Here is a 27,579-nt window from a genome sequence, read left to right as displayed (position 1 = left end):
GTGAAATCACCAAAGAGAGAAAGGAGGGGCAAGATGGCGATAGAGTAGGGTCCCCAAGTCACCTGTCCCCACCAAATTACCTAGATAACCTTCAAATCATCCTGAAAATCTACGAATTCAGCCTGAGATTTAAATAGAGAACAGCTGGAATGCTACAGTGAGAAGAGCTCACGCTATCAAGGTAGGAAGACGGGGGTGGGGGGGTGGGGGGAAGAAACAAAAGGCATCCAAGGGGGAGGGGCCCCGAGGAGCCGGGCTAAGGCCAGGGCGAGTGTCCCCAGGACAGGAAAGCACCGTCCTGGAGAAGCAGGAGCTTCACCAATCTTCCCCGGGCGGAAAGGCGCTTGCAGGGAGTTAGAGCAGGACCCAGGAGGGCGGGGATGCCCTCGGGCTCCCTGGGACTCTAACAGACACCTGCGCGCCCAGGAGAGTGCGCCGAGCTCCCTAAAGGGCTGGAGCGCGCACGGCTGGACCTGGAGCAGCTCGGAGGGGCTCGGGCGGAGCCTCCGCCTGAGGGAGCTGCGCTGCCGGGAGCTCAAATCCAACAACACAGGCCGGGAGCACAGAGCGCCGGTGACACAGCCCAGGATCTGAACCTCCCGCTGGGACAGGCAAAGGCCGGGAGAGCCCAGGACAGCAAGGATGCTCCTGCCCCGAGCTGAGCAGATCAGCGAGCACCCTGCCCCAAGAGCAACCAGGCCCCTGCACACTGAGAGCTCCGTAGTTACTGCGGGAGCTGAATCCAGGGCTCCAGAGCTGACCCCGACCACTGTGGTTGTTCCTCCTGGGGCCTCACAGGGTAAACAACCTCCACTGAGCACTGCATCCGGCAGAGGGCAGAGCAGCTCCACCAAGTGCTAACACCTGAAAATCAGCACAACAGGCTCCTCTCCCAGAAGACCAGCTAGACCGACAAGTTCCAGGGGAAGTCAAGGGACTTAAAGCATATGGAATCAGAAGATACTCCCCCGTGGATTTTTTTTTCCTTTTTGCTTTCTGTTTGCTTCCCCCACCTTTTTTCCCCTTTCCTTCTTTTTCTTTTTTTCTTCTTTTTCTTTTTTCTTCCTTTTTTCTTTTTCTCTTTTCTTTCCTTCTTTCTCTCCTCTCTTTTTCTCCTTTTCCCAATACAACTTGTTTTTTGCCACTCTGCACTGAGCAAAATGACTAGAAGGAAAACCTCACCTCAAAAGAAAGATTCAGAAACAGTCCTCTCTCCCACAGAGTTACAAAATCTGGATTACAATTCAATGTCAGAAAGCCAATTCAGAAGCACTATTATAAAGCTACTGGTGACTCCAGAAAAAAAGCATAAAGGACTCAAGAGACTTCATGACTGCAGAATTTAGATCTAATCAGCAGAAATTAAAAATCAATTGAATGAGATGCAATCCAAATTAGAAGTCCTAACGATGAGGGTTAATGAGGAGGAAGAACGAGTGAGTGACATAGAAGACAAGTTGATGGCAAAGAGGGAAACTGAGAAAAAAGAGACAAACAATTAAAAGACCATGAGGATAGATTAAGAGAAATAAATGACAGCCTGAGAAAGAAAAACCTACATTTAATTGGTGTTCCCGAGGGCACTGAAAGGGACAGAGGTCCAGAATATGTATTTGAACAAATCCTAGCTGAAAACTTTCCTAATATGGGAAGGGAAAAAGGAATTCAGATCCAGGAAATAGAGAGATCACCCCCTAAAATCAATAAAAACCATTCAACACCTCGACATTTAATAGTGAAGCTTGCAAATTCCAAATATAAAGAGAAGATTCTTAAAGCAGCAAGAGACAAAAAATCCCTGACTTTTATGGGGAGGAGTATTAGGGTAACAGCAGACCTCTCCACAGAGACCTGGCAGGCCAGAAAGGGCTGGCAGGATATATTCAGGGTCCTAAATGAGAAAAACATGCAACCAAGAATACTTTATCCAGCAAGACTCTCATTCAGAATGGAAGAAGAGATAAAGAGCTTCCAAGAAAGGCAGGAACAGAAAAAATATGTGACCTCCAAACCAGCTCTGCAAGAAATTGTAAGGGGGACTCTTAAAATTCCCCTTTAAGAAGAAGTCCAGTGGAACAATCCACAAAAACAAGGACTGAATAGATATCATGATGACACTAAACTCATATATTTCAATAGTAACTCTGAACGTGAATGGGCTCAATGACCCCATCAAAAGGCGTGGGGTTTCAGACTGGATAAAAAAGCAGGACCATCTATTTGCTGTCTACAAGAGACTGATTTTAGACAGAAGGACACCTACAACCTGAAAATAAAAGGTTGGAGAACCATTTACCATTCAAATGGTCCTCAAAAGGAAGCAGGGGTAGCCATCCTTATATCAGATAAACTAAAATTTACCCGAAGACTGTAGTGAGAGATGAAGAGGGACACTATATCATACTTAAAGGATCTATCCAACAAGAGGACTTAACAATCCTCAATATATATGCCCTGAATGTGGGAGCTGCCAAATATATCAATCAATTAATAACCAAATTAAGACATACTTAGATAATAATACATTTATACTTGGTGACTTCAATCTAGCGCTTTCTACACTCGATAGGTCTTCTAAACACAACATCTCCAAAGAAACGAGAGCTTTAAATGATGCACTGGACCAGATGGATTTCACAGATATCTACAGAACTTTACATCCAAACTCAACTGAATACACATTCTTCTCAAGTGCGCATGGAACTTTCTCCAGAATAGACCACATGCTGGGTCACAAATCGGGTCTGAACCGATACCAAAAGATTGGGATCGTCCCCTGCATATTCTCAGACCATAATGCCTTGAAATTAGAACTAAATCACAACAAGAAGTTTGGAAGGACTTCAAACACGTAGAGGTTAAGGACCATCTTGCTAAAAGATGAAAGGGTCAACCAGGAAATTAAGGAAGAATTAAAAAGATTCATGGAAACTAATGAGAATGAAGATACAACCGTTCAAAATCCTTGGGATGCAGCAAAAGCAGTCCTGAGGGTGAAATACATCGCAATACAAGCATCCATTCAAAAACTGGAAAGAACTCAAATACAAAAGCTAACTTTACACCTAAAGGAGCTAGAGAAAAAACAGCAAATAGATCCTACACCCAGCAGAAGAAGAGAGTTAATAAAGATTCGAGCAGAACTCAACGAAATCGAGACCAGAAGAACTGTGGAACAGATCAACAAAACCAGGAGTTGGTTCTTTGAAAAAACTAATAAGATAGATAAACCATTAGCCAGCCTTATTAAAAAGAAGAGAGAGGACTCAAATTAATAAAATCATGAATGAGAAAGGAGAGATCACTACCAACACCAAGGAAATACAAACGATTTTAAAAACACATTATGAACAGCTATACGCCAATAAATTAGGCAATCTAGAAGAAATGGACACATTTCTGGAAAGCCACAAACTACCAAATCTGGAACAGGAAGAAATAGAAAACCTGAACAGGCCAATAACCAGGGAGGAAATCGAAGCAGTCATCAAAAACCTCCCAAGACACAAGAGTCCAGGGCCAGATGGCTTCCCAGGGGAATTCTATCAAACGTTTAAAGAAGAAGCCATACCTATTCTACTAAAGCTGTTTGGAAAGATAGAAAGAGATGGAGTACTTCCAAATTCGTTCTATGAGGCCAGCATCACCCTAATTCCAAAACCAGACAAAGACCCCACCAAAAAGGAGAATTACAGACCAATATCCCTGATGAATATGGATGCTAAAATTCTCAACAAGATACTAGCCAATAGGATCCAACAGTACATTAAGAAAATTATTCACCATAACCAAGTAGGATTTATTCCCGGGACACAAGGCTGGTTCAATACTCGTAAAACAATCAATGTGGTTCATCATATCAGCAAGAGAAAAACCAAGAACCATATGATCCTCTCATTAGATGCAGAGAGAGCATTTGACAAAATACAGCATCCATTCCTGATCAAAACTCTTCAGAGTGTAGGGATAGAGGGAACTTTCCTCGACATCTTAAAAGCCATCTACGAAAATCCCACAGCAAATCAATGCCCAGAAGTCAGTGGCATTTCTATACACTAACAATGAGGCTGAAGAAAGAGAAATTAAGGAGTCAATCCCATTTACAATTGCACCCAAAGGCATAAGATACCTAGGAATAGGGGGGAGGAGCAAGATGGCGGAGGAGTAGGGTCTCCAAATCACCTGTCTCCACCAAACTACCTAGAAAACCTTCAAATTATCCTGAAAATCTATGAATTCGGCCTGAGATTTAAAGAGAGACCAGCTGGAATGCTACAGTGAGAAGAGTTCGCGCATCTATCAAGGTAGGAAGACGGGGAAAAAGAAATAAAGGAACAAAGGCCTCCAAGGGGGAGGGGCCCCGCGAGGAGCCGGGCTGAGGCCGGGGCGAGTGTCCCCAGGACAGGAGAGCCCCGTCCCGGAGACGCAGGAGCTGCACCGACCTTCCCGGGGGAAAGGGGATCGCGGGGAGGTGGAGCAGGACCCAGGAGGGCGAGGATGCCCTGGGGCTCCCCGGGACAGTAACAGACACCTGCGCCCCGGGGGAGTGCTCCGAGCTCCCTAAGGGCTGCAGCGCGCACGGCGGGACCCGGCGGGACGCGGAGCAGCTGAAGGGGCTCGGGGGCGGCTCCGCGGAGGGGGCTGCGGGGCCCCGGGAGCAGCTTGGAGGGGCTCGGGCAGAAGAAGAGGCTCCGTGCGGAGGGGGCTGCGCGGTTCCAGGAGCAGCTCGGGGTGCTCGGGCGGCAGCTCCGCGGAGGGGGTTGCGCGGCCCGGGAGCGCGAATCCACCAGCGCAGGCTCCGAAGCACAGGGCGCCGGGACACAGCCCAGGATCCGGCCTCCCCCGGGACAGGCAGAGGCCGGGAGGGCCCAGGACAGCGAGGACGCTCCTGCCCCAGCTGAGCAGATCAGCGGCCCCGCCCCGGAGCCTCCAAGCCCTGCAGACGGAGTTCCTGCCGGAGCTGAATCCAGGTTTCCAGAGCTGCCCCGCCACTGGGGCTGTTCCTCCTGCGGCCTCACGGGGTAAACAACCCCCACCGAGCCCTGCACCAGGCAGGGGCACAGCAGCTCCCCCAACTGCTAACACCTGAAAATCAGCACAACAGGCCCCTCCCCCAGAACACCAGCTAGACTGACAACTTCCAGGAGAAGCCAAGGGACTTAAAGAACACAGAATCAGAAGATACTCCCCGGTGGTTCTTTTTTTGTTTGTTTGTTTTTGTTTTTGTTTTTGTTTTTGTTTTGTTTTGCTTTTTGATTTGTTTCCTTCCCCCACCCCCTTTTTTTCTCCTTTCTTTTTCTTTCTCTTTTTCTTCTTTTTTTTTTTTTTTTCGTTTTTTTTTCTTTTTCTTCCCTTTTTTTTTCTCTTTCTCTTTTCTTTCCTTCTTTCTCTCCTCTCTTTTTCTCTTTTTCCCAATACAACTTGCTTTTGGCCACTCTGCACTGAGCAAAATGACTAGAAGGAAAACCTCATCTCAAAAGAAAGAATCAGAAACAGTCCTCTCTCCCACAGAGTTACAAAATCTGGATTACAATTCAATGTCAGAAAGCCAATTCAGAAGCACTATTATACAGCTACTGGTGGCTCTAGAAAAAAGTATAAAGGACTCAAGAGACTTCATGACTGCAGAATTTAGAGCTAATCAGGCAGAAATTAAAAACCAATTGAATGAGATGCAATCCAAACTAGAAGTCCTAACGACGAGGGTTAACGAGGTGGAAGAACGAGTGAGTGACCTAGAAGACAAGTTGACAGCAAAGAGGGAAACTGAGGAAAAAAGAGACAAACAATTAAAAGACCATGAAGATAGATTAAGGGAAATAAACGACAGCCTGAGGAAGAAAAACCTACGTTTAATTGGGGTTCCCGAGGGCGCCGAAAGGGACAGAGGGCCAGAATATGTATTTGAACAAATTCTAGCTGAAAACTTTCCTAATCTGGGAAGGGAAACAGGCATTCAGATCCAGGAAATAGAGAGATCCCCCCCTAAAATCAATAAAAACCGTTCAACACCTCGACATTTAATTGTGAAGCTTGCAAATTCCAAAGATAAGGAGAAGATCCTTAAAGGAGCAAGAGACAAGAAATCCCTGACTTTTATGGGGAGGAGTATTAGGGTAACAGCAGACCTCTCCACAGAGACCTGGCAGGCCAGAAAGGGCTGGCAGGATATATTCAGGGTCCTAAATGAAAAGAACATGCAACCAAGAATACTTTATCCAGCAAGGCTCTCATTCAAAATGGAAGGAGAGATAAAGAGCTTCCAAGACAGGCAGCAACTAAAAGAATATGTGACCTCCAAACCAGCTCTGCAAGAAATTTTAAGGGGGCCTCTTAAAATTCCCCTTTAAGAAGAAGTTCAGTGGAACAGTCCACAAAAACAAAGACTGAATAGATATCATGATGACACTAAACTCATATCTCTCAATAGTAACTCTGAATGTGAACGGGCTTAATGACCCCATCAAAAGGCGCAGGGTTTCAGACTGGATAAAAAAGCAGGACCCATCTATTTGCTGTCTACAAGAGACTCATTTTAGACAGAAGGACACCTACAGCCTGAAAATAAAAGGTTGGAGAACCATTTACCATTCGAATGGTCCTCAAAAGAAAGCAGGGGTAGCCATCCTTATATCAGATAAACTAAAATTTACCCCAAAGACTGTAGTGAGAGATGAAGAGGGACACTATCTCATACTTAAAGGATCTATTCAACAAGAGGACTTAACAATCCTCAATATATATGCCCCGAATGTGGGAGCTGCCAAATATATAAATCAATTATTAACCAAAGTGAAGAAATACTTAGATAATAATACACTTATACTTGGTGACTTCAATCTAGCTCTTTCTATACTCGATAGGTCTTCTAAGCAAAACATCTCCAAAGAAACGAGAGCTTTAAATGATACACTGGACCAGATGGATTTCACAGATATCTACAGAACTTTACATCCAAACTCAACTGAATACACATTCTTCTCAAGCGCACATGGAACTTTCTCCAGAATAGACCACATATTGGGTCACAAATCGGGTCTGAACCGATACCAAAAGATTGGGATTGTCCCCTGCATATTCTCGGACCATAATGCCTTGAAATTAGAACTAAATCACAACAAGAAGCTTGGAAGGACCTCAAACACATGGAGGTTAAGGACCATCCTGCTAAAAGATAAAAGGGTCAACCAGGAAATTAAGGAAGAATTAAAAAGATTCATGGAAACTAATGAGAATGAAGATACAACCGTTCAAAATCTTTGGGATGCAGCAAAAGCAGTCCTAAGGGGGAAATACATCGCAATACAAGCATCCATTCAAAAACTGGAAAGAACTCAAATACAAATGCTAACCTTACACATAAAGGAGCTAGAGAAAAAACAGCAAATAGATCCTACACCCAAGAGAAGAAGGGAGCTAATAAAGATTCGAGCAGAACTCAACGAAATCGAGACCAGAAGAACTGTGGAACAGATCAACAGAACCAGGAGTTGGTTCTTTGAAAGAATTAATAAGATAGATAAACCATTAGCCAGCCTTATTAAAAAGAAGAGAGAGAAGACTCAAATTAATAAAATCATGAATGAGAAAGGAGAGATCACTACCAACACCAAGGAAATACAAACGATTTTAAAAACATATTATGAACAGCTATACGCCAATAAATTAGGCAATCTAGAAGAAATGGACGCATTCCTGGAAAGCCACAAACTACCAAAACTGGAACAGGAAGAAATAGAAAACCTGAACAGGCCAATAACCAGGGAGGAAATTGAAGCAGTCATCAAAAACCTCCCAAGACACAAGAGTCCAGGGCCAGATGGCTTCCCAGGAGAATTTTATCAAACGTTTAAAGAAGAAATCATACCTATTCTCCTAAAGCTGTTTGGAAAGATAGAAAGAGATGGAGTACTTCCAAATTCGTTCTATGAAGCCAGCATCACCTTAATTCCAAAGCCAGACAAAGACCCCGCCAAAAAGGAGAATTACAGACCAATATCCCTGATGAACATGGATGCAAAAATTCTCAACAAGATACTGGCCAATAGGATCCAACAGTACATTAAGAAAATTATTCACCATAACCAAGTAGGATTTATCCCTGGGACACAAGGCTGGTTCAACACCCGTAAAACAATCAATGTGATTCATCATATCAGCAAGAGAAAAACCAAGAACCATATGATCCTCTCATTGGATGCAGAGAAAGCATTTGACAAAATACAGCATCCATTCCTGATCAAAACTCTTCAGAGTGTAGGGATAGAGGGAACATTCCTCGACATCTTAAAAGCCATCTATGAAAAGCCCACAGCAAATATCATTCTCAATGGGGAAGCACTGGGAGCCTTTCCCCTAAGATCAGGAACAAGACAGGGATGTCCACTCTCACCACTGCTATTCAACATAGTACTGGAAGTCCTAGCCTCAGCAATCAGACAACAAAAAGACATTAAAGGCATTCAAATTGGCAAAGAAGAAGTCAAACTCTCCCTCTTCGCCGATGACATGATACTCTACATAGAAAACCCAAAAGTCTCCACCCCAAGATTGCTAGAACTCATACAGCAATTCGGTAGCGTGGCAGGATACAAAATCAATGCCCAGAAGTCAGTGGCATTTCTATACACTAACAATGAGACTGAAGAAAGAGAAATTAAGGAGTCAATCCCATTTACAATTGCACCCAAAAGCATAAGATACCTAGGAATAAACCTCACCAAAGATGTAAAGGATCTATATCCTCAAAACTATAGAACACTTCTGAAAGAAATTGAGGAAGACACAAAGAGATGGAAAAATATTCCATGCTCATGGATTGGCAGAATTAATATTGTGAAAATGTCAATGTTACCCAGGGCAATATACACGTTTAATGCAATCCCTATCAAAATACCATGGACTTTCTTCAGAGAGTTAGAACAAATTATTTTAAGATTTGTGTGGAATCAGAAAAGACCCCGAATAGCCAGGGGAATTTTAAAAAAGAAAACCATATCTGGGGGCATCACAATGCCAGATTTCAGGTTGTACTACAAAGCTGTGGTCATCAAGACAGTGTGGTACTGGCACAAAAACAGACACATAGATCAGTGGAACAGAATAGAGAATCCAGAAGTGGACCCTGAACTTTATGGGCAACTAATATTCGATAAAGGAGGAAAGACTATCCATTGGAAGAAAGACAGTCTCTTCAATAAATGGTGCTGGGAAAATTGGACATCCACATGCAGAAGAATGAAACTAGACCACTCTCTTTCACCATACACAAAGATAAACTCAAAATGGATGAAAGATCTAAATGTGAGACAAGATTCCATCAAAATCCTAGAGAAGAACACAGGCAACACCCTTTTTGAACTCGGCCATAGTAACTTCTTGCAAGATACATCCACGAAGGCAAAAGAAACAAAAGCAAAAATGAACTATTGGGACTTCATCAAGATAAGAAGCTTTTGCACAGCAAAGGATACAGTCAACAAAACTCAAAGACAACCTACAGAATGGGAGAAGATATTTGCAAATGACATATCAGATAAAGGGCTAGTTTCCAAGATCTATAAAGAACTTATTAAACTCAACACCAAAGAAACAAACAATCCAATCATGAAATGGGCAAAAGACATGAACAGAAATCTCACAGAAGAAGACATAGACATGGCCAACATGCACATGAGAAAATGCTCTGCATCACTTGCCATCAGGGAAATACAAATCAAAACCACAATGAGATACCACCTCACACCAGTGAGAATGGGAAAAATTAACAAGGCAGGAAACAACAAATGTTGGAGAGGATGTGGAGAAAAGGGAACCCTCTTACACTGTTGGTGGGAATGTGAACTGGTGCAGCCACTGTGGAAAACTGTGTGGAGGTTCCTCAAACAGTTAAAAATATACCTGCCCTACGACCCAGCAATTGCACTGTTGGGGATTTACCCCAAAGATACAAATGCAATGAAACGCTGGGACACCTGCACCCCGATGTTTCTAGCAGCAATGGCCACGATAGCCAAACTGTGGAAGGAGCCTCGGTGTCCAACGAAAGATGAATGGATAAAGAAGATGTGGTTTATGTATACAATGGAATATTACTCAGCTATTAGAAATGACAAATACCCACCATTTGCTTCAACGTGGATGGAACTGGAGGGTATTATGCTGAGTGAAGTAAGTCAGTCGGAGAAGGAGAAACATTATATGTTCTCATTCATTTGGGGAATATAAATAATAGTGAAAGGGAAAATAAGGGAAGGGAGAAGAAATGTGTGGGAAATATCAGAAAGGGAGACAGAACATAAAGACTGCTAACTCTGGGAAACGAACTAGGGGTGGTAGAAGGGGAGGAGGGCGGGGGGTGGGAGTGAATGGGTGACGGGCACTGGGTGTTATTCTGTATGTTAGTAAATTGAACACCAATAAAAAAAAAAAAAAAAGAAAAAAAAAAAAAAAAAAAAAAAGATACCTAGGAATAAACCTAACCAAAGAGGTAAAGGATCTATACCCTAAAAACTATAGAACACTTCTGAAAGAAATTGAGGAAGACACAAAGAGATGGAAAAATATTCCATGCTCATGGATTGGCAGAATTAATATTGTGAAAATGTCAATGTTACCCAGGGCAATTTACACGTTTAATGAAATCCCTATCAAAATACCACGGACTTTCTTCAGAGAGTTAGAACAAATTATTTTAAGATTTGTGTGGAATCAGAAAAGACCCCGAATAGCCAGGGGAATTTTAAAAAAGAAAACCATAGCTGGGGGCATCACAATGCCAGATTTCAGGTTGTACTACAAAGCTGTGGTCATCAAGACAGTGTGGTACTGGCACAAAAACAGACACATAGATCAATGGAACAGAATAGAGAACCCAGAAGTGGACTCTCAACTTTATGGTCAACTAATATTCGATAAAGGAGGAAAGACTATCCACTGAAAGAAAGACAGTCTCTTCAATAAATGGTGCTGGGAAAATTGGACATCCGCATGCAGAAGAATGAAACTAGACCACTCTCTTTCACCATACACAAAGATAAACTCAAAATGGATGAAAGATCTAAATGTGAGACAAGATTCTATCAAAATCCTAGAGGAGAACACAGGCAACACCCTTTTTGAACTTGGACACATTAACTTCTTGCAAGATACATCCACGAAGGCAAAAGAAACAAAAGCAAAAATGAACTATTGGGACTTCATCAAGATAAGAAGCTTTTGCACAGCAAAGGATACAGTCAACAAAACTAAAAGACAACCTACAGAATGGGAGAAGATATTTGCAAATGACCTATCAGATAAAGGGCTAGTTTCCAAGATCTATAAAGAACTTTAAACTCAACACCAAAGAAACAAACAATCCAATCATGAAATGGGCAAAAGACATGAACAGAAATCTCACAGAGGAAGACATAGACATGGCCAACAAGCACATGAGAAAATGCTCCGCATCACTTGCCATCAGGGAAATACAAATCAAAACCACAATGAGATACCACCTCACACCAGTGAGAATGGGGAAAATTAACAAGGCAGGAAACCACAAATGTTGGAGAGGATGCGGAGAAAAGGGAACCCTTTTGCACTGTTGGTGGGAATGTGAACTGGTGCAGCCACTCTGGAAAACTGTGTGGAGGTTACTCAAAGAGTTAAAAATAGACCTGCCCTATGACCCAGCAATTGCACTGTTGGGGATTTACCCCAAAGATACAGATGCAATGAAACGCTGGGACACCTGCACCCCGATGTTTATAGCAGCAATGTCCACAATAGCCAAACTGTGGAAGGAGCCTCGGTGTCCATCAAAAGATGAATGGATAAAGAAGATGTGGTTTATGTATACAATGGAATATTACTCAGCCATTAGAAATGACAAATACCCACCATTTGCTTCAACATGGATGGAACTGGAGGGTATTATGCTGAGTGAAGTGAATCAATCAGAGAAGGACAAACATTATATGTTCTCATTCATTTGGGGTATGTAAATAATAGTGAAAGGGAATAGAAGGGAAGGGAGAAGAAATGGGTAGGAAATATCAAAAAGGGAGACAGAACATAAAGACTCCTAACTCTGGGAAACGAACTAGGGGTGGTGGAAGGGGCGGGGGGCGGGGAGTGGGGGTGAATGGGTGATGGGCACTGAGGGGGGCACTTGACAGGATGAGTACTGGGTGTTATTCTGTATGTTGGCAAATTGAACACCAATGAAAAATAAATTTTTAAAAAATGAAAAAAAAAGAAATCATCAAGGATCCCAATGCCACTTAAAGTACAACATCTCCCTCCTCTGTGAACGTAAACACTATCCTGACCTTTATAATTACTTTCCTTCTTTTTTTAAAGTTTTAACAAAAACATCTCTAAACAGTACTTGTATTTTCAACTGTACATAAATGGAATTATATAGTATGACGTTTCATACCTGCCTTCTTTTGCCAACATTGTATTTGTGAAATCCATCCCTACTGTTGCCCAGTGTGGTAGTTCATTTTCATTGCTGTTTAGTATTCCAGTGTATTTTTGTATCACTTTTATTCATCTGTTATATTTAATAAATATTTGAGTTGCCATGTTTATTATTATTATGAATAACATTCTTAATTTTCTTTTACATGTTTCTTGCACATATATATGCATATGTATACACACACACACACATATATAATTAATAAACCTTCAAAGTTTTAGAAGAAAATGCCAAATTGCTTACCAAAGTAACTGGACCAACTTATGTTCTCATCAATAGTAATTGCAGTTTCCACTGCATTAAATTTTTATATATATTTGGTATTTTAGCTTTCTAGATTTTAGCTATTCTGGTAGGTTTGTATCACTCTACGTTTTGTTTCCTATTGCTGCTGTAACAAATTCACAAGTTAGTGGCTAAAACAACACAATTTTATCTTATAGTTTTGGAAGGGTTCTCACTAGACTAAGATAAAAAGGTCTGCAAGACTGTATTCCTTCTGGAGGCTCCAGGAGAAATCCATGTTGTTGCCTTTTCAGGCTTCTAGAGGCTGTCTGCCTTACTGAGCTAAGGGCAGTTTCCTTTATCTTCAAAGCCAGAAGCTTAGTATTTTGGAAGCTCTTATCTCCAATGTGATGGTATCTGGAGGTGTGGCCTTTGGGATGTAATCCGGTTAAGATGAGGTCATGAGGGTGGGGCCCCATGATGGGATAGTGTCCTTATAATAAGATGAAAACTTGCTCTTGAGCTTTCACTCTCCCTCTCCTTCTTTCCTTCTGTTTCTGCCATGTATGAACAGTGTGAGAAAAGAGTCATCTGCAAACCATGAAGAGCCCTCATTGGGAAACCAAATCAAATGCATCCTTGATCTTGGACTTCCTAGACTTTGCAACCATGAGGAAATAATTTTCTATTATTTAATCCACCATATCTATTTTGTTATAGCAGTCAGAGCTAAGAAGCTGGCTTTTATATTTCCTTTCTTGGAGGCCTTTACATCATTTGAGTTACTGTCCAGCATTCTTTCATTTCAATCTGAAGGAATCCATTAGCATTTCTTGTGGGGTAGGTTTAGTGGTAATTCATTTCCTCAGCTTATTTAAGACAGTTGTTTTAAAGTCTTTGTCTAGCAGCTCCAATCTTTGTATTTTTCTTAGATTGATTGATTTGACACAGAGAGAAAATGCACAAGCAGGGGGAGAGGGAGAGGGAGAAGAAAGCTCCCTGGTGAGCAGGGAGCCCAGTGCAGTGCTCCATCCCAGGATCCTGGGATCATGACCTGGGCTGAAGGCAGATGCTTAACCGACTGAGCCACCCAGGTGCCCCCTGTTTGTACTTCTTCAGGAATGGTTGCTGTCATTTTATCTTCTTCCTTTGAACAGACTATGCTTTCCTGTTTATTTGTAGGCCTTGTGATGTTGTAGAAACTTGAGTAAAATATCAGCCACTCTTCCAATATTTGCAGACTGACTCTGTGTCAGAGCAGTTCATCAGTAATTAGTGGGGTTTGTTCTGAGACTAGGGATCACTCCTATCCCATTAAGATCAAAGTCTCTCATGTCTTTATGAGCATGTACACCATCTTGGCCTGTATATTGCTTTCTCAATTCCCTCCCCTATAAATAGAACTGCTTTGAAATGTGTTTATTCCCCAGGGCCTTATATCAGGCTCTCCTTCAAGCCTTAGTCTATATTATAGTCTTGATTAATAATTTCTTCCTTCAGGCATCTTCAGGTCTGTGGTACCCCGGCAGGTTCACAACCAATGGATACCACTGCTCTTCCCTATTTAAAATCCAAGTTAGACAAAAAGAGAGCAGTCCTTCTTGCAAGCCTCTCGATATGTTAGAATGTTGGAAATAAAGATCTGTTCTACTTCTTCCACTTCAGGGGAGAGCTGGCAACTGGACTGCCATATCCTCCAGACCAAGACTGTGCTACACTAGGGATAGGTTGAATTAAGGGCTCATAAACATGCTATGAAATTTCCTATCATTTTGAATGTGACATTTTCTTGTTTGGGCATTTTCTTGGTTGCTATAGACCTATGATTGTTTTCCAGAGTTCCTATAAAGTTATAATAAACTGGCTGAGTTTCTGCTTTTTTTTTTCTCCATGGGCAGGGGTGGGGGGGCAAAGGACTTGGGACTTCCTAGTATGCCATCTTATTGACAACATTTATCTTTATGTTTTTGGTAAGTATTTTCCTGACAATTAATGCAGTTGAATGCTTTTCCATATCTATAGATCATGTGTCTATCTTCTTTTATGATACATCAGTTCTGACCTCTTTCTCTTTTTTTCTGTTTCTCTGTTTTATTCTTACTGCTAGAGAATTACACTTAGAATATGATCCAGATGTGAAGTTATTCATAAGAATATTAAAAGAACTATGGTTGAATATGTCTGAGAAAATAAAAAGGTGGAGAGCATAGGTTTACAGATGAATAACTTCATGAGATAAATTTTGGAAAGTAATTCACTGTAAGCTTTATATCTGAGGAATACAAATATGAAATGAAGAACTTATTAGATAGGTTTTATTTTATATTGTTTTTTAACAACATCTGTTGTTTCCTGACTTGTTAATTTTAGCCATTATGACTGTTGAGGTGGTATCTTATAGTGGTTTTGATTTATATTTCCCTGATGCTGAGTGATGTTGAGCATTTTTTCATGTGTCTGTTGGCCATTTGTATGTCTTCATGTCTTCTGCCCATTTCTTGATTGGATTATTTATTCTTTGGGTGTTGAGTTTGGTAAGTTCTTTATAGATTTTGGGTAGTAGACCTTTATCTGATACAACATTTGCAAATATCTTCTCCCATTCTGTGGTTGTCTTTTGATTTTATTGACTGTTTTCTTTGCTGTGCAAAAGCTTTTTATCTTGATGAAGTCCCAATAATTTGTTTTTGCCTTTATTCCCCTTGCCTTTGGAAATCTGTCTAGTAAGAAGCTGCTGCCCAAGAAATGCACAGTGGAAAAAAAAGGAAAATAAACAGAATAGTATTTGAGACATCTGTGACACAGTGAAAAGAAACAATACACATGAAAACAAAATCAGAGAACAAAAGGAGAAGGACGATGAGACAGAGGGAAGTAAAAGACTGGCCAAGAAATTTATAAAACTGGTAACAGATACCAACCTTCAGATTCAGGAAGCTTTGAATATACCAAGCAAGGTAAAAACAAAAAAACCCTAAGCACAATACAGTAAGAATGTTAAAAAATCTACCTCAAAGGAAAAATAGTAAAAGAAAACTGTGCAAAAAAGACACAATACTTTCCAAGGAATTTTAAGAAGTCTGATAGCTGACTCCTTGTAAAAAAATGATGAAAATAAGCCATGACAATGGAATGACATCCCTAAAGTGCAGGAGGTGGGGGGAACAGAAAAATATTCTTCAAGGGATAAAAAAAAAAAAGAAATAATTTCCAAACAGTCTGCAAGATATTTTCTCGCCATTAAATCTTTCCTAAAAGAAATACCATAGCAAGTTCTTCAGGAAGAGAAAAATGATCCCAGATAAAACTACAGAAGAGAATAAAAAGCAATGGGAAAAACTATGAATGAATACAACTAAATATTTACTGTAACAAAAAAATAGTAGCTTTTGGATGATAAATGTATAAAATTAAAATGCCTTATAACAATAATGTAAAAATCTGGAGGTTATTTTTGGAATGACAAGATCTTACCACTATCAGGGAGGTGGTAACAGCAGTAACTTGCGGTGACAGTAATTAATCATACATGCATGTTAGGGGCACCTGGGTGGCTCAGTCAGTTGAGCATCTGCCTTCAGCTCAGGTCATTGTCCCAGGGTCCTGGGATTAAGCCCCACAATAGGCTCCCTGGTCAGCAGGGAGTCTGCTTCTCCCTCTTCCTCTGCCCCCCACCTCACTCATGTTCTATCTCTCTTGCTTGCTCTCTTGTTCTCAAGTAAACAAAATCTTTTAAAAAAACACCCAAATGTGCATGCTAATTTTTAGAATGGTCACTGAAAGAATATTTAACACAAATTCAATAGAGGGCAGAAGAAAAAGGGGAAACAGGAAATAAAACAATTCAAATAAGAAAAGAATAAACCCAAACATATTAGTATTTCTTTGGATACTTTAATTATAAGGCCAGATCGTTAGCCTGGAAAAAAACTAACACAACTATATACTGTTTATGAAAAAAAATTTTTAAGAATATGAAGAATCAGAAAATCTAAATGCAAAAGGATGAAAATACATTTACCAAGGAAACAATAATCAAAGTACCTATGCTATTTCTAGAAAAAGCATATTTTAAGGCTAGATGCATCATTAGGGATAAAAGACACAGAAATAACATTGTGATACAAGGGCTTAATCCATCAGGAAAATACAATTAGAAATATGCATGCATCCATGAATATATAAACTGTAGGTATAAAGCAAACTATATGAAGCAAAGCTTCAAACTGTATCAAAATTTTACAGAAAAGAAAAATAAGCAACATATCAGTAACAACAGAGATGAGTAACTCTCCAATAAAAACAGGAGACATGTTAACAAGTACACATAAAATATTTACCAAAATTGATCACATGCTGGATCATAAAATATGACTCAATGTATTTAAAATGAACAAAACCATTCACAGTATATTCTCTGAGCAAAGTGCTATTAATCTATGAATACATTTTAAAACTGTTAGAAATCAAATTACACATTTCTAGTAAACATCATGGTTCAAAAGTATTTTAGAAATTAGGAAATGTTTGGGATGCCTGGGTAGCTCAGCAGTTAAGCATCTGCCTTTGGCTCAGGGTGTGATCCTGGAGTTCCTGGATCGAGTCCCGCATTGGGCTCCCTGCATGGAGCCTGCTTCTTCCTCTACCTATGTCTCTACCTCTCTCTCTCTCTCTCTCTCTCTCTCTCTCTCTCTCTGTGTGTGTGTGTGTCTCATGAATAGATAAATACAATTTTTTAAAAAAAGAAATTAGGAAATGTTTGTGAATTAGCGATAATGAAGATCAAACCTGTGGGATGCAGCTGAAGTGAAGAGATAATGTAAAGCTCTGGAGTTTTGGTTTGTGTGCACAGTGTGGCTCTCCCAATTAGTTCCTGTGACAACACTAATGATTAGTGACCCTCACAATGTTAGTGGTTTGCCCTTACTCTGTTAACTGGCTATCCAGTAAGCTGTGAGAAGAGAACAGCACTGAGCACCTTGTCTATAGTAGTGCATAGAGCAGCAGAGAGAGTGTCATGTTTTTCTTTCTACTCTGGAGCTCTCTGTATTCATGAAATGCTTCTAGCCTCTGATCTCTTTTATCTGTTCTAATCTGTATAGGATCAGAGCTCTTCCTCAGAACCAAAAGTTACAACCTTCCAACCCTAGAGCACCATGGACAATGACTATAAGTTTTCTAATGGCATGGAAGCCAGTGAAACTGGCCTCTGAGCCCTCTATCTCATTTAAAACAAATGGGTTTGCTTTCACTTTCACAGCAGTGAAGGATGGCCAAAGAGATACCAGATGGACAAAAGATAAGGAAAGTGACAAGTGTAAACTGAACAAATATTCTCCTAAATCCTATCTATTAATTATTCAAATATTCAAATGCTCACACAAATACACAAAATTTGAATGGTCCATGGCACAAAATTCAAAAATCTCTTGAGGCAATCAGATCACTAGAGTCAGGAGAAAATTACTTACAAAAAAATTTGTCGGGAAGCCCGGGTGGCTCAGCGGTTTAGTGTCGCCTTCAGCCCAGGGCATGATCCTGGAGATCTGGGATCGAGTCCTGCATCAGGCTTCTTGCATGGACCCTGTTTCTCCCTCTGCCTGTGTCTCTGCCTCTCTCTCTCTCTCTTTCTCTCTCTCTGTGTGTGTGTCTCTCATGAATAACTTTAAAAAATCTTTAAAAAAAAATTTGCCAGGATGCCTGGGTGGCCCAGCAGTTTAGCGCCTGCCTTCAATCCAGGGCGTGATCCTGGAGTCCCGGGATCAAGTCCCACATCAGGCTCCCTGCATGGAGCCTGCTTCTCCCTCTGCCTATGTCTCTGCCTCTCTCTGTGTGTGTGTCTCTCATGAATAAATACATAAAATCTTTTTTAAAAATTAAAATTAAAAAATTGACTTTGTTTACTATGGGACTGCTATTGGTAGTATGACAGGCTGTGTCTTTCCATAATTACAGATGCCTTGGGCCAATACATATTAGAGAGCAAGCAGGTCCAGAAGGTAGCTTAAGAAATACATTTCTGTTTCTTCAAATAAGAATATTTTTGTTTTAGAAAATAAATGTAAAGGAAAAGATTTTCACTGAGGCATATTCCACAATATACTCCCTGACATAATGAGCCAAAGTATATTTTTATCTTTCTTGAGAGATTTAGATATAGGTCAATATTAGCTGAGGAGAATCTTCTGGAATGTACCAGAGAATAAAACTCCTCAAAAGACTTTGTCTAATACTCACCATTAGTAAGCAGCAGGCAATGAAGAAGATGAGGAAGTCCCAGAGCAGAGCCGAGAGCCAGAAATTAGTGGCAGAGACTCCACTCACAAACTGGATGTGCTTTGCCTTAGTGATTCTCTCAGTCACCGTCAGAAGACAAAAGCTACTGACAAAAATACTCATGCCAAAAAACAAATTCAAGGCTACCTGTGCTCCTGTTAATTTTCTACAAAGGAATGAATAAAAAAAGACACATTGATAAGACAACTAAGTGGAAAATACTAGTTTCTAAAAATAACTTGTTATTTATTATATATTATTTATTTTATTATTCTATTAACTTTTAAAATTAACCTTTTTTAAAGAATGTGTTCAGATAAGGAAGAAGGACTATATTTAATGTACCAAGCTCAATTCCAATAAAAAAGCATACGTACCTTTTCTCAAGTTTTTTAGAAGCAGCATTTAGAGGCTGAGGTTTGTTAGAGACTGTAATTGATGCATTGGGACCAGAAAGAGCCATAAAAATAATATTGTCTAATACTGTCAGGGATAGTGGTGGTGAGTGGTATGCCTGGTTGTTGAACCAAATGGTAACCTCAGTTTGACGTCTAGTAGGCTGAAAGGAAAGTGCAATAATGCATGAGTAAATGCATTCTTGACTTTGCCCCAAGTATTCCGTTAGGTCACCTGGAATGAGAAAAGAATAATGACCATGGGCTCAGCATGCAATACAGATCACTTAGTATGCATTTTGGAAAGGTAGAACCCACTAATTTTACTTGTCCAATATTTTTTCTATTTCCAGTGTCTCACAACATCTCTGACAGACACATCTTGATCATTCAACTCAAGAACTCTATTCTAATAATCTACACAAACCTCGCACCTTTTAGCTTAGTTTCACTTAGAAAATATAGTCCACCAGGAAATACAAATCAAAACCACAATGAGATACTACCTCACATGGGTCAGAATAGCTGTTGATGAGAATGTGGAGAACAGTTAACCCTTGTGCACTCTTGTTGGCAATGCAAACTGGTGCAGCCACTGTGGAAATAGTATGGAGGTTCCTCAAAACATTTAAAATAGAAATACCATATGATCCAGCGATTCTACTATTGGGTGTTGACCCAAAGAAAACAAAAACACTAATTTGAAAAGATATAAGCACTCCATGTGTACTGCAGCATTATTTATAATAGCCAAATTATGAAAGCAACTCAAGTCTCCAGTGATAGATGAATGGATAAAGAATGGATATATATACACACATATATACATATATATGTTATATATATACACACACAGATTACTCAGCCATGAAAAAAGAATGAAATCTTGCCATTTGAAACATTACTATTGATATATCTGTGACACATAGTCTTTTTATTTTTGTATAAACAACATAATATAGCAGAAAAGGAACCACATTATTAATCAGAGAAATCATTTCTCCCTCTTCTCTCCTCTGTCATTTCTAAACAACTACATGGTCTTTGACTAATAAATGTTCATCTAGTGCTTCTGTCATGGAGGAGAAAAAGGAATAAAGGAATATGTGATTTAATGACAGCTTTTATGCCACTCAGCCTATGTGTATGCTGCAAAATCAGGATAAAGATAGAATAATCAACATTTCTCAATGCATTTTCATTTTTCACAATGGAATCTAAAGGATAAAAGAGAAACGATCTGCCAAACTACACGGCTCTATGCTAACCTAAACCAAAACTGTCAACCACGCAGCAGCTAAAGGAAATACAAAGGAAACACATGAAAGGCAATGATCAGCCTTGAAAGACGGACAGACTTGCTCCTTATAGATGTGATTTAGTGTAGTGAGTGGGTTAATACTGCAGACTCCCACCAGGCAGTCCTAAAATCTAGTCCCTACTCTAATACATACCAGATTCATTTTTTTGACAACTTAGTTAAGATCTCCAAGCCTCAAGAGATGTGTGGGAAATATCAGAAAGGGAGACAGAACATAAAGACTCCTAACTCTGGGAAACGAACTAGGGGTGGTGGAAGGGGAGGAGGGCGGGGGTTGGGGGTGAGTGGGTGACGGGCACTGAGGGGGACATTTGACGGGATGAGCACTGGGTGTTATTCTGTATGTTGGTAAATTGAAGACCAATAAAAAATTAATTTATTAAAAAAATAATAAAAATAAAATAAAAAAATCTCCAAGCCTCAAGCTAGTATGATTGTTACAGAAATGTAGATAACTGAAATATTTAGAAAAGTTCCTGCCAAAAGTAGTGTTCAGTACATGTAATCAATTATTATTATTGTCTTCCAAATAAGTAGTTCAGAGTAGCCTGCCCATAACATCTTCAACCTAACCTGTTTTAAAATATGGGTAATCTAGAGATTTGTGCATAGCCTTTCAGGATTTAGTACCATGATACCACATTGTAAGCCTGGTTTTATGTGAGGTTTTGTGCTAAATTTTACAAAACAAAATATTTTAGTACTTAAAATCATTCCCTAGAAGGTGTAGCAAATAGCTGGCAGATGGCTACAAAGTGCCTTCATTAATAATGAACTTTTGTGGCCAATCTCCTTGAGGGATAATTCTTATTTCTGATTTGGCTGCCTTTATGAGATTGGTGACAGTCAAGAAAGAAAAGAGCAATTGCTAAATATTCGTTAGGACCCTTCTTTGTCAGTGATACAAGCAGGTTTTCAACAATTACCAGAAAGAACATTACCTTTCACTTCCTGAAGTTTTTGTTTCTTTGCCTTTAGTAAGATCTCAAGATTTTTTGTTAAATTCCGAGTAAAATCAGAATCAACAGCAATTGATAAAGGCACAATGGTTTGACCATATTGTTCCAAATCCATTTCCCTGGCAGGTTCAGTTTTAGTTCTTATAATTTCTATTCCTTTCATCAGAAAATAAACGATGCCCAGAAATCCCAGTATCTGCATCAATATCAAACTCCAGTTGCGCCAAGAGAACATAGCCCTCTTTATGAACATGGCATAGAACTGCTGGCAGTTAAGAGACCACTGACAAGAAGAGAGAAAGATGCCATTACAATGGTTACAAGCCTTAATGAAATTCATTAATATTAATTTTCTGAATCTTATGGTAGAAGATACACATTCTATAAATATATCCTTGAGTAGAACACAGCCATGGTTAACACACAGGTAACAAGCAAAACTTCTTTTTGGGGGAATATGTTGAGGCTTGGCTTCTAATTATACTGAAAACCTCAAAAGGATGATTTTTTATCACAAACACAATCATGGCATCTCTGAGCAGAACAACATGACATCAGGCTTCATCAATATTAAATCATGATCCTTTACTCCTATCTCTATTTGACAAATGAAGCATTCCCATAATGTGCATATGTAATAAGTTTCCACTGCTAGGTGTTCATCCATGTGATAGTGGATAGCCAGGAAACAAAAAATGAATTTATTTTTAAACTTCAGTAATAGGGGATCCCTGGGTGGCTCAGCAGTTTAGCGCCTGCCTTTGGCCCAGGGCGTGATCCTGGAGTCCTGGGATCGAGTCCCACATCAGGCTCTCTGCATGGAGCCTGCTTCTCCCTCTGCCTGTGTCTCTGCAGAGAGCTCTCTCTCTATATATGTCTATCATGAATAAATAAATAAAATCTTTAAAAATAAATAAATAAACTGCAATAATATACTCCAGTACTTTTTCTTCAACTTCTAAATTTAAAGTAATATGCCTAATTGTTAATTTGAAAAATGTTACTAAATATGTTATTTTCTTTTTTTTTTCAGGCTCTTTGGCTCATCTATAGTTGATTATATTTTTTTCAGATTAACAACAGAACCTGTTCCTTTTTTTAAGATTTTATTTATTTATTCATGAGAGATGCAGAAAGACAGAGGCAGACACACAGGCAGAGGGAGAAGCAGGCTCTATGCAGGGAGTCTGATGTGGGACTCAATCCTGGAACTCCAGGATCATGCCCTGGGCCGAAGGCAGGCACTAAACTGCTGAGCCACCCAGGGATCCCCACAAAACCTGTTCCTTTAAATGTAAAGACCTCCTCTGAAAAGGTGTCTGAATATTGAAGAAAAGCATATAGAGTATATATATTACTTGGGTATGTAATCTATAGCTTAACCAACATTTTGGACACCCCATAATTTATCATGAAAAAATATTCCTAATTAATCAACCAATATTATCTGAATAAAACAATCAGCATTTGGATGTTGTCATTAACCAAAAATAAGATAAAGTTTAGAAGGAAAATTTTTTCTCATATTGTCTTCAAAGCAGAAAAATGTGGTTTCTGACTTTAAGAAGACGTGTTATTAGATACATTTCTAGAGTGAAAGAATATGCAAATGCAAGAATCAACTTTTCTAGACTGGTCTGCAAATCTTCTTTCATCTGAATTCCCACCAGATCGGGAAGAGTGATACCTCAGAAGAAATACACAAGCAAGGAGAGGAGAAAAATCACATTTCTAAGTAACTGAATCATGCCAAACAGTCTGCAATTCACATTACTAGTATAAACACATTAACAGTCTCATGGAGAATGAAATTGGAGCACAAATATGTTAAATGTCTTGGTCAAAGTCAAATAAGCCAGTAAATGATAGAATAGGAATTCAAGTTCTATCTGGTTCAATAAATGGTGCTGGGATAATTGGACATCCACATGCAGAAGAATGAAACTAGACCACTCCCTTTCACCATACACAAGGATAAACTCAAAATGGATGAAAGATCTAAATGTGAGACAAGATTCCATCAAAATCCTAGAGGAGAACACAGGCAACACCCTTTTTGAACTCGGCCACAGTAACTTCTTGCAAGATACATCCACGAAGGCAAAAGAAACAAAAGCAAAAATAAACTATTGGGACTTCATCAAGATAAGAAGCTTTTGCACAGCAAAGGATACAGTCAACAAAACTCAAAGACAACCTACAGAAAGGGAGAAGATATTTGCAAATGACCTAGTTTCCTAGTTTCCAAGATCTATAAAGAACTTCTTAAACTCAACACCAAAGAAACAAACAATCCAATCATGAAATGGGCAAAAGACATGAACAGAAATCTCACAGAGGAAGACATAGACATGGCCAACATGCACATGAGAAAATGCTCTGCATCACTTGCCATCAGGGAAATACAAATCAAAACCACAATGAGATACCGCCTCACACCAGTGAGAATGGGGAAAATTATCAAGGCAGGAAACCACAAATGTTGGAGAGGATGTGGAGAATGTTGCAACAGGATGTGCACCTGTTGCACTCTTGGTGGGAATGTGAAATGGTGCAGCCACTCTGGAAAACTTTGTGGAGGTTCCTCAAAGAGTTCAAAATAGACAGACCTGCCCTATGACCCAGCGATTGCACTGTTGGGGATTTACCCCAAAGATACAGATGCAATGAAATGCCAGGACACCTGCACCCCAATGTTTATAGCAGCAAGTCCACAATAGCCAAGCTGTGGAAGGAGCCTCGGTGTCCATCGAAAGATGAATGGATAAAGAAGATGTGGTTTATGTATACAATGGAATATTACTCAGCCATTAGAAATGACAAATACCCACCATTTGCTTCAACATGGATGGAACTAGAGGGTATTATGCTGAGTGAAATAAGTCAATCAGAGAAGGACAAACATTATATGTTCTCATTCATTTGGGGTATATAAAAAATAGTGAAAGGGAATAGAAGGGAAGGGAGAAGAAATGGGTGGGAAATATCAGAAAGGGAGATATTGGCCTCAGAACATGAGGACTCCTAACTCTGGGAAACGAACTAGGGGTGGTGGAAGGGGTGGAGGACGGGCAGTGGGGGTGAATGGGTGACGGGTACTGAGGGGGGCACTTGACGGGATGAGCACTGGGTATTATTCTGTATGTTGGCAAATTGAACACCAATTAGAAATAAATATATTATTTAAAAAAAAAACAAAAAAAAAAACACACACGCACACACAAAAAACAAAAAACAAAAAACAAAATTCCATACTCTGGTTATACAACACCCACTCTGCTTGATGACTGGCCTGTAAACCCCTCAGTAAAGGCACGCTTATGGGCCACTCTGAGAAATGTTAATCATCTCAGAATCCCTGGTCTTCATTAGAGAAACTGTAGGGCATAGACAATCGGAACAACGGAAGAAATTCTTGGGAATCCATTGAATTTTCCCATGCTAATAAGAGAACAGTTGGGGAACAGTCCATTAGGAAGTGCCAAGGCCTTCCAATGCATAAATTTAAATGGCTTTTTTTTTAATGGCTTTTATGTGTGTAAATAGTGATAACTTTTGCTCTGGCCCTTTTTCAACTCTGAACAAACTAACAATTTTAAAAACTGAGATAAGTGACTCTTAGAAATAACAATAGTGACAGTAAAATCTGATTTTTAACTATCATATTTTACTTTTGAATTAGAAAGTTAACTGGATTGCTTTATAGACTCTTCCTGACTTGGCCTTCCCTGGCTAAGAACTCCAAAGTCTCCTAGAATTCAAAGATTAGGATAAAATTTATCTTTTTTTATCCCATCCAAACATATACCACCAGCATTACATTCTTAGTGAAGATGCTCACCCCGGTATTAAACATAATATTAGAGTGTTCACTTGAGGTTGGAGAGTATGATCTCTCAAAACTTCTGGGCACATTCATATTCTGGTTCATATTTTCTCTTCTGCTTTTGTCCTTTAGGGACAGGGTCTGGAAAGCTTCATTATTCTCTGTACTGACCCTACACATAAGAAAACATTCATTTTAACAAGAACAGCAGTTTTATTGCAAGGTTTTCAGAGTTGGTGGAAAAAAAAATTTAAAAAAAAAGCACAGTTATCTAATATTAATATTGGATAAAATAAACTGAACTTAATTAAGTTAAAGGTGTAACAGTATCTTTTTTTAGAAAGGAAGGTATTAAATTTCTTTTATTTTAAGGAAGTATATTAATTCTAGCAGGGTTTTTATTTTTATAATGTTTCTAAGCATATGCCAGTTTAATAGATTTGTTTTTCAATTTTCTGCTCCAGGCAATCTAAATATCTGTAATGGTTTACAGAGCAAAAGAGCACATAATTCAGTTGTACTCCAAGAGTTCACAACTCCACGAGAGAAAAAGACATTTTTATTTTATTTTATTATTTTTTAAAGATTTATTTATTTATTTATGATAGACATAGAGAGAGAGAGGCAGAGGCACAAGAGGAAGGAAAAGCAGGCTCCATGCTGGAAGCCTGACGTGGGACTCGATCCCGGGACTCCAGGATTGCGCCCTGGGCCAAAGGCAGGTGCCAAACCGCTAAGCCACCCAGGGATCCCCTATTTAATTTTAATATACAAAAGAAAGTGCTTAACAGAATCATAATAATCATACTATCATGGGAAATCTGAGGTCCACCCACAAGTGCTCTGAAACCTGTGATGAAATCTCATAATTTGAGAGATAAATTTTTCACTCTAAGCCAATGAGCCAACAAGACTTTGATACCTTTATTAACCAGGATCAAAAGAAAAAAAAAAAGCATCAAATACTGATTTAGTCTGACAACAATATTTTAAATTCAAGGTAGTGTTTGTGCTATGTCTGGTCACTGTGATGCTACAAACCAAGAAGTATGGTTTCTTCCTTGACTTTTTTCTCTAACTTCTTTATTAGGGTTTTATTAATTTGTATATAATTAAGACATATTCAATGGGAAAAGTTTTGAAAATTACAACTAAAAGAAAACATACTCAAGATCTTATGACTCAGACATACACAAATGACATTTTTCTATATCTACATATGCACGAGCATGAATGTATGTATACATATACATAAAATGCAAAATTTGAATCATGCTCTAATACTACAATGTTACATAACTCGCTTCTAAAATTATTTACATTCATTTTAGGTTCTGGGAAAATTGAAGAGTCACATGAAGAAAAATGAAACTGAACCACTTCTTTACACCAATACACAAAAATAAACTTAAAATGGATGAAAGACCTAAATGTGAGACCTGAACCCATCAAAATCCTAGAGGAGAACACAAGTAGCAACCTTTCTGACTTCTTGCTAGACATGTCTCCAAAGGCAAGGGAAACAAAGGCAAAAATGACCTATTGGAAATTCATTAGGATAAAAAGCTTTTGCACAGCAAAGGAAACAGTAAACAAAACTAAAAGGCAACCTACAGAATGGGAGAAGATATTTGCAAATGACTTCCCAGATACAGGGTTATTATCCAAAACCAATAAAGAACTTATCAAACTCAACACCCCCCAAAAAAAATTCAGTCAAAAAACCGGCAGACATGAACAGACATTTCTGCAGAGAAGACATACAAATGGCCAACAGACACATGAAAAGATGCTCAACATCACTCAGCATCAGGGAAATACAAATCAAAGCCATGATGAGATACCAGCTCACACCTGTCAGAATGGCTAAAATTAACACAGGAAACAACAGATATTGGCAGGATGCAGAGAAAGGGGAACCCTCTGACACTGTTGATAGGAATGCAAACTGGTGTAGCCACTCTAGAGAACAGTATGGAGTTTCCTCAAAAAGTTAAAAATAAAACTACCCAATGAGCCAGCAATTGCACTACTAGGTATTTATCCAAAGGATAGAAACATGTGATCTGAAGGGGTACCTGCAGCCCAATATTTATAGCAGCAATGTC

The 27,579-nt window shown here is 39.4% G+C and overlaps 1 protein-coding gene and 1 long non-coding RNA gene across 16 annotated transcripts in view; one reads left to right on the top strand and one right to left on the bottom strand.

Annotated features, from left to right (window-relative positions):
- LOC144319120 (phospholipid-transporting ATPase ABCA3-like) overlaps positions 1-27,579 on the bottom strand; it is a 198,089-nt gene that overhangs the window by 48,960 nt on the left and 121,550 nt on the right. For 14 of the 15 annotated variants that reach the window (XR_013385024.1, XM_077906926.1, XM_077906919.1 and 11 more), the window contains 4 exons: positions 25,487-25,643; positions 21,628-21,928; positions 19,348-19,600; positions 18,932-19,136 (listed from right to left, as the gene is read on the bottom strand). Coding sequence is in view for 14 of the 15 variants with exons in the window: in XM_077906926.1 (XP_077763052.1) it covers positions 18,932-19,136; positions 19,348-19,600; positions 21,628-21,928; positions 25,487-25,643 (916 nt within the window). In the remaining variant the exon portion in view is untranslated. The remainder of the gene's footprint in view (positions 1-18,931; positions 19,137-19,347; positions 19,601-21,627; positions 21,929-25,486; positions 25,644-27,579) is intronic. The other variant, XM_077906929.1, reaches the window with a different exon arrangement.
- LOC144319122 (uncharacterized) lies at positions 17-27,164 on the top strand. The gene is made up of 2 exons (XR_013385026.1): positions 17-181; positions 26,803-27,164. It is a non-coding gene; the product is annotated as an uncharacterized LOC144319122 (long non-coding RNA).

Source organism: Canis aureus, chromosome 8 (assembly GCF_053574225.1).
Source record: "Canis aureus isolate CA01 chromosome 8, VMU_Caureus_v.1.0, whole genome shotgun sequence".
NCBI lineage: Eukaryota > Metazoa > Chordata > Mammalia > Carnivora > Canidae > Canis > Canis aureus.
This window is presented reverse-complemented; position numbering and strand designations above follow the sequence as displayed.